The 8350-nt window shown below is 37.9% G+C and overlaps 1 protein-coding gene across 1 annotated transcript in view; it reads left to right on the plus strand.

The window, feature by feature from the left end:
* PLEKHF2 (pleckstrin homology and FYVE domain containing 2) overlaps positions 1-7429 on the plus strand; it is a 68557-nt gene extending 61128 nt beyond the window's left edge. Inside the window, exon 2 of the mRNA XM_053715221.1 lies at positions 5239-7429. Within this exon, the coding sequence (XP_053571196.1) occupies positions 5253-6002 (750 nt within the window). The 5' untranslated portion in view covers positions 5239-5252 and the 3' untranslated portion in view covers positions 6003-7429. The remainder of the gene's footprint in view (positions 1-5238) is intronic.
* Positions 7430-8350: the final 921 nt, after the last annotated feature.

Here is an 8350-nt window from a genome sequence, read left to right on the forward strand (position 1 = left end):
TCAAAACTTCTAAATGCTTGCCGTGTCCTTCATTCCATTCCACGCCAGTCAGTGGCTCAGTGCATGGAAGTAATCGGCTTAATGGTAGCGGCAATGGACATAGTGCCATTTGCGCGCCTGCATCTCAGACTGCTGCAATTATGCATGCTAAGTCAGTGGAATGGGGATTACTCAGATTTGTCCCCTCTACTAAATCTGGATCAAGAGACCAGAGATTCTCTTCTCTGGTGGCTTTCTCGGGTCCATCTGTCCCGCAGGCCAGATTGGACGATTGTAACAACAGATGCCAGCCTTCAAGGTTGGGGCGCAGTCTGGAACTCCCTGAAGGCTCAGGAATCGTGGACTCAGGAGGAGAAACTCCTCCCAATAAATATTCTGGAGTTAAGAGCAATATTCAATGCTCTTCTAGCTTGGCCTCAGTTAGCAACACTGAGGTTCATCAGATTTCAGTCGGACAACATCACAACTGTGGCTTACATCAACCATCAAGGGGGAACCAGGAGTTCCCTAGCGATGTTAGAAGTCTCAAAGATAATTCGCTGGACAGAGTCTCACTCTTGCCACCTGTCAGCGATCCACATCCCAGGCGTAGAGAACTGGGAGGCGGATTTTCTAAGTCATCAGACTTTTCATCTGGGGGAGTGGGAACTCCATCCGGAGGTGTTTGCTCAACTGGTCCATCGTTGGGGCAAACCAGAACTGGATCTCATAGCGTCTCGCCAGAACGCCAAGCTTCCTTGTTACGGATCCAGGTCCAGGGACCCGGGAGCAACGCTGATAGATGCTCTAGCAGCTCCTTGGTTCTTCAACCTGGCCTATGTGTTTCCACCGTTTCCTCTGCTCCCTCGACTGATTGCCAAAATCAAACGGGAGAGAGCATCTGTGATTCTGATAGCGCCTGCGTGGCCACGCAGGACCTGGTATGCAGACCTAGTGGACATGTCATCTCTTCCACCATGGACTCTGCCTCTGAGGCAGGACCTTCTAATACAAGGTCCTTTCAATCATCCAAATCTAATTTATCTGAGACTGACTGCATGGAGATTGAACGCTTGATTCTATCAAGGCGTGGCTTCTCCGAGTCAGTCATTGATACCTTAATACAGGCTCGGAAGCCTGTCACCAGGAAAATCTACCATAAGATATGGCGTAAATATCTTTATTGGTGTGAGTCCAAGAGTTACTCATGGAGTAAGGTTAGGATTCCTAGGATATTGTCCTTTCTCCAAGAGGGTTTGGACAAAGGCTTATCAGCTAGTTCTTTAAAAGGACAGATCTCTGCTCTGTCTATTCTTTTGCACAAGCGTCTGGCAGACGTTCCAGACGTCCAGGCATTTTGTCAGGCTTTGGTTAGGATTAAGCCAACTTGGTTCTTAAAGTTCTTCAGGGAGTTCCGTTTGAACCCCTTCATTCCATTGATATTAAACTTTTATCTTGGAAAGTTCTGTTTTTGATGGCTATTTCCTCGGCTCGAAGAGTCTCTGAGTTATCTGCCTTACATTGTGATTCTCCTTATCTGATTTTTCATTCAGACAAGGTAGTTCTGCGTACCAAACCTGGGTTTTTACCTAAGGTGGTTTCTAACAGGAATATCAATCAAGAGATTGTTGTTCCATCATTGTGTCCTAATCCTTCTTCAAAGAAGGAACGTCTTTTGCATAATCTGGACGTAGTCCGTGCCTTGAAGTTTTACTTACAGGCTACTAAAGATTTTCGTCAAACATCTGCCCTGTTTGTCGTTTACTCTGGACAGAGGAGAGGTCAAAAAGCTTCGGCAACCTCTCTCTCCTTTTGGCTTCGGAGCATAATATGCTTAGCCTATGAGACTGCTGGACAGCAGCCCCCTGAAAGGATTACAGCTCATTCTACTAGAGCTGTGGCTTCCACCTGGGCCTTTAAAAATGAGGCCTCTGTTGAACAGATTTGCAAGGCTGCGACTTGGTCTTCGCTTCACACCTTTTCAAAATTTTACAAATTTGACACTTTTGCTTCTTCGGAGGCTGTCTTTGGGAGAAAGGTTCTACAGGCAGTGGTTCCTTCCGTTTAAGTTCCTGCCTTGTCCCTCCCATCATCCGTGTACTTTAGCTTTGGTATTGGTATCCCACAAGTAATGGATGATCCGTGGACTGGATACACTTAACAAGAGAAAACATAATTTATGCTTACCTGATAAATTTATTTCTCTTGTAGTGTATCCAGTCCACGGCTCGCCCTGTCCTTTTAAGGCAGGTCTAAATTTTAATTAAACTACAGTCACCACTGCACCCTATGGTTTCTCCTTTCTCGGTCGAATGACTGGATATGGCAGTGAGGGGAGGAGCTATATAGCAGCTCTGCTGTAGGTGATCCTCTTGCAACTTCCTGTTGGGAAGGAGAATATCCCACAAGTAATGGATGATCCGTGGACTGGATACACTACAAGAGAAATAAATTTATCAGGTAAGCATAAATTATGTTTTTTGGATATTATATATCCATGAAATTGCATGGATATTGTTTACATATAGTTCCTTTACATTTATTTTGTAATTTGAAATGGCTGTTTTTCCTTTTATTCCCATACTGAAAATTTAAATACTTAAAGGGACAGTTTACTCCCGAATTTTTATTGTTTGAAAAGATAGATAATCCCTTTTTATTACCCATTCACCAGTTTTCAACAGCCAACACAGTTACCTTTTGATTACCTGGTATCTAAGCCTCTGCAGACTACTTCCTTGTTTCATTTCTTTTGACAGACTTGCATTTTATCCAATGAGTGCTGAGTCATAAATAACTACACGGGAGTGAGCATAGTGTTGTTAATATGGAACACATGAACTAGAGCTTTCTGGCTGTGAAAAACTATCACAATTCACTGAGATAAGAGGCGGCCTTAAGGTGCTTAGAAATAAGCATATGAGCCTACATAGGTCAATAAAGAATACCAAAAGCGAACAAAGTAAAGTAAATTTGATGATAAAACTAAATTGCATGCCGTATCTGAATCATAAAAGTTTTTAATTTTGATTAGACTGTCCCTTTTTATTTAAAAAAAAAAAGTAATGTAAAGAAGAAGATTTAGAGAAAACAAAATCATGCTCCCTGTGTATGTGGAGCGCCCCCCTCTCTTGACAAAGTGGTACTAAAATTATAATTTTTCCATTGTTCTCCCGAAGGGCCTGGATGATCTAAAACTCTCCTTCTGCTAGGTCATTTATAAGAATTTTAGAAAGACTGTTTTCAAGCTAAAATTTGCCTATCTAGTTATGCAGAGTTCTGGTTGTGATGGAGAGACACACAGGTTGCTAAATAGTGATCAATCAAAGCAGGCTAGTTTCAGATCATTAGGCCCTAAGTATTGGTCCTCTTGTGTATAGAGAGGTAAAATAAGGAGGATGTTGTGTAAATATAGAGAGATGCTAGTGAGATCTGTTCTCCCTGCAAGGTCAGCCCATTTCATTGGGTTGTGGTTTCAGTTAACAAACAACTATTTTTATATGCAAACAAACCTAAAGGAACAATTTTTGTGTACAGCTGGTATAACAAGTCACTTGAAAAACATCAATGGGAAACCAGTTTAACAGTGCAATGTACCTTCTGGTATATCTTTATAAAGTCTGAAATCAAACCTCAAAAACATGACGAAATCTAGTAGTATAGTAGACGTCTTAAATTCTGTGATGCCCCCAAAAATGTTAGTGATTTTGTTGTTAAAGCAGCTGTGTTAGGAGGCAATTAGTTACATTTGTATACAATGTCTTGAGAGTTTAAAGGGGTACTCCCCTTTAATGTGTCTACAATTTACCTTTTGGAGTGTATTTGTTTATAAACCGCTCCTTTATCTTTAACTTTATTCTGTCATTTGAAATAGCTGTTTTTGTGTGCTGAATCTGCCACCTATACTGAACATTTCAATACTACACTATTTGCTATAGAATAACTGTGTAAATAAACAGCAGCTGATATCACTTCTGGTGAAAATAACAATGGTCATATCTCTAGTTAGCTGCACGTTATCACTCTAGCACAGAGAGAAAAAAATTCTCAAAAAGACGCATGTTGCAAGAAATAAAAAGCTTCTAATGGAATTTTTGAAAAGCTCTGTTCATGCATCTATAGAAATCATCATTTTTTTCGTTTTGTGTCATTTTAAAATCCCTTATTTCAAATGTATTGCAGGTTTCTGAGAAATGGATGTTTTCTATAAAATAAACACGGTTTTTACACTTGTGAAGTATTTCAGTGAGTTTTTATATTGTGGTGCTGTTGTGCGCAAACATGTCGGTCCTGATTGTTTTGTGTAGCAATTTAAATAGCTTCAGCTTTAACCCTTGTCATGAGCAAAATAATTTTAACATGGTGTTCATGTGAGTAATAATAATCCTTAACTTTAAAAGGACATGAAACCTAGATTGTTTCTTTCATGATTGAGATAAAGAATACCATTTTAAATCATTTTCTTATTTACTTCTATTTTCAAATTTTGCTTAATTCTTTTGATATCCTTAGTTAAGGTAGCACAAATGCATTACTGGGTGGTAGCTGAACACATCTGGTAAGCCAATGACAAGAGGCATCTATGTGCAGTTACCAATCAGAAGCTATCTCCCAGCAGTGCATTACAGCTTCTGAGCCTATCTAGGTTTGCTTTTCAACAAAGAAAATGAAGCAAACTTAATAATAGAAGTAAATTGGAAAGTTGTTTACAATTGTGTGTTCTATCTGAATCATAAAAGAATAATTTTGAGTTTCATCTCCCTTTAGGTGTTTAAATAGTATGTGATCTAGTCTGTAGACCAGGGCTCGACAAACCCATCAGCCAGGGAGCCACTGGCTCCTAGAATTTTACCCCTGGTCCTAACTTTTTGGGTTATTCTCAACATAAAAATACCACTGTCTGGCTCCTAAAAGTTTGTCTGGCTCCTAAATATTCCCACTGGCTCCTAAATTTTAAACAGATTCGTCGAACCCTGCTGTAGACTATATGACAATTACCTATAAATTAAAGGAACATTATGTTGTAAAATGTTTGCAAAGGGCAATTTTTTTTAAAGATGTTTAATAATGTATGTAGTTTATACATATACAGTATACCATTGTAGAAAAAAAATGTGGCTGTGTATTTTGTTAAAAATATAGTATAAAGTTTAAATGAGTAATGTTTTGTTTTCATTTGCTTTTAATATTCAAGCCATAAGTTAAAAAAATGTTTATGCAATTATTGTGACTGTATATTTTTTTTAATTTTTTTTTTAGATTGTTTAAAGAAGATGGTAGATCGTTTGGCAAATAGTGAAGCAAATGCAAGGCGTATAAATCTAGTGGAAAACTGTTTTGGTGCTGCTGGTCAACCTTTGGCTATTCCTGGCCGAGTCCTTATCGGAGAGGGTGTGTTAACAAAACTTTGCAGGAAGAAACCTAAAGCAAGGCAGTTTTTCCTGTTCAACGACATTCTTGTGTATGGTAATATTGTTTTACAGAAGAAGAAATATAATAAACAACACATTATTCCTCTAGAAAATGTCACAATTGACACACTGCCCGACGAGGGAGACCTACGAAATGGGTGGCTTATCAAGACTCCCACAAAATCGTTTGCCGTTTATGCTGCCACTGCAACGGAAAAATCTGAATGGATGAATCACATAAATAAATGTGTGTATGATTTAATATCAAAAAGTGGAAAGACTCCTAATAGTGAACATGCTGCTGTCTGGATCCCGGATTCTGAGGCCTCAATTTGTATGCGCTGTCAGAAGGTTAAGTTTACCCCAGTTAACCGCCGCCATCATTGTCGGAAATGTGGTTTTGTTATCTGCGGGCCCTGTTCTGAAAAAAAGTTTCTTCTGCCAAGCCAGTCTTCGAAGCCTGTGCGAGTTTGTGATTTCTGCTATGATCTTCTAACCACCGGGGAATTGACTTTAGGCCAAGCCAGCAGATCAGACTTATTTTGCCAATCTCCCAAAACCTCAAACGATTTGTCCGACGACGATGAGGATGATGAAGATAGCAGTGACTAAGCTAATGCAGCACACATTTTTGGAACATTTTAATAAATATTGAGCTGCTTCTACATGGGGTTCTTAAAAGCTTCAGCAACTGTGTAAACCCCAATTAATAGTCTGGTTTTGCCTGAGAATATTTAATTTGATGTGCCTCAATATAAAAATACTTCCGTTCCTTCAGGGATAAACTTTATAGATTCTATAATTATTATTTTATTTTTTTTTTGGGGGGGGGGAGTTCAGTTGCTTCTTTTTCTCTTCACAGTATGTTTTGATTTTGAAAATCTGCAAAATATCTACTTTTTCTGAGATATAATTATTTAAGAAAATTAGGGGTAGGTACATAAGAATCTAAATGGAAACCTTTTTTATGACTTCAATACTATTTTCTAAATGAATGAGAAATTCTGTTTCTACACACACATGCAATAAGCATAAAACTATTCTGTGCCTTATCTCCTAAATTTAGAAATACTATTACTTAGTTGTACTAATTCTATGCATGGTGCTTGGTCAAACACTAGGAATAAAAGCAGTGTACTTCATAAAGCTAAAACAAATGGTTAGCTTTCCAGAGTATTTTTATTCCTATGTACACAATCGTTTTATACAAATGTCCATTTGTATTTTACTTAAAGCTACAATCAATGTTTTATATTTCTGTCTTCCCTTTGTCTCTTATGGGAAAAATTCTAATAATACAAGCGTTCATTTGTAACATGATTTTATTACTTATCAAATAAGCAATTTTTATAGAGCTCGTGTATCCATAGCAACTGTCATTTTATACAGGCAGTTCTAAAAATAAATAAAAATCAATTTATTTAATAGTAAAGCATCAATAGAACATACAGTACATACACGATTGAATCGTTTTCAAACCAAAATGAGAATGAATGAGCCTGTAGTTTGTTTGGTAAGGAGCATCTGTCTCTTAAATGTTTCATCAAGAATTTTCTAACTTATTGCACTAAAACATTTTCACAAAATGTACACAAAGACTTGGATGGATTTTTTTTTTTAATACACTCAAGCATATTAAATGTTGAAGCCAGACTGAAATTTTGGGAGCCTCGAAGGAGTTGCTTACTTTAAAACGTTTAGTAGCACAATATATGACACTATAATAAGTTATATTAGTAAAAGGTCTATAAAAGTTAGAAACTGCAAAATCATCTGAAAAGAATTCCCTTGAATTTAATTAATAAAGGGTGGAGCATGCAAACTAAATGTATTAAGTTTTTGGCTTAGATAGCAACAACATTTTACAGAAGTACTGATGGTGATTATGGTTCTCCTAACAGAACTATGAACCTTAAAACTGAAAGTCTAAGACGTTCAAGGATACCAAATTCATAATTTGAACAAAAGATCAAGTGCAAACGGGGTGAAAAGCATTAGAGAATTATTTTTTACTTCTAATAAAATCACTGAAACTAAAATGATCCTGGAAGATTACAAAAGTATCAGCTCATCATAGAGAGGGTAAAATCCATGGATTTGAATGCTTTGTAATTTCAAGTTAAGAATAAGTAATAGCTCTTTCTCCAACATAGGTGTGTCCGGTCCACGGCGTCATCCTTACTTGTGGGATATTCTCTTCCCCAACAGGAAATGGCAAAGAGCCCAGCAAAGCTGGTCACATGATCCCTCCTAGGCTCCGCCTTCCCCAGTCATTCTCTTTGCCGTTGTACAGGCAACATCTCCACGGAGATGGCTTAGAGTTTTTTGGTGTTTAAATGTAGTTTTTATTCTTCAATCAAGAGTTTGTTATTTTAAAATAGTGCTGGTATGTACTATTTACTCTGAAACAGAAAAGAGATGAAGATTTCTGTTTGTAAGAGGAAAATGATTTTAGCAACCGTTACTAAAATCGATGGCTGTTTCCACACAGGACTGTTGAGAGGAATTAACTTCAGTTGGGGGAAACAGTGAGCAGACTTTTGCTGCTTGAGGTATGACACATTTCTAACAAGACTTGGTAATGCTGGAAGCTGTCATTTTCCCTATGGGATCCGGTAAGCCATTTTTATTAAATAAGAATAAAGGGCTTCACAAGGGCTTTAAAGACTGGTAGACATTTTTCTGGGCTAAAACGATTGATTTATAAGCATTTTTAATAGTTTATAGCTTTGAGGAGTTATTTTATTCTTGGGAATTATGTTGAATAACCGGCAGGCACTGTATTGGACACCTTTTTCTCTGGGGGCCTTCTCTAATCTTAGGCAGAGCCTCATTTTCGCGCCACTAATGCGCAGTTGTTTTTGGGAAGCAAGGCATGCAGATGCATGTGTGAGGAGCTCAGATACATAGAAAAAGCTTACTGAAGGCGTCATTTGGTATCGTATTCCCCTCTGGGCTTG

The sequence above is a fragment of the Bombina bombina genome, chromosome 5 (assembly GCF_027579735.1).
Source record: "Bombina bombina isolate aBomBom1 chromosome 5, aBomBom1.pri, whole genome shotgun sequence".
NCBI lineage: Eukaryota > Metazoa > Chordata > Amphibia > Anura > Bombinatoridae > Bombina > Bombina bombina.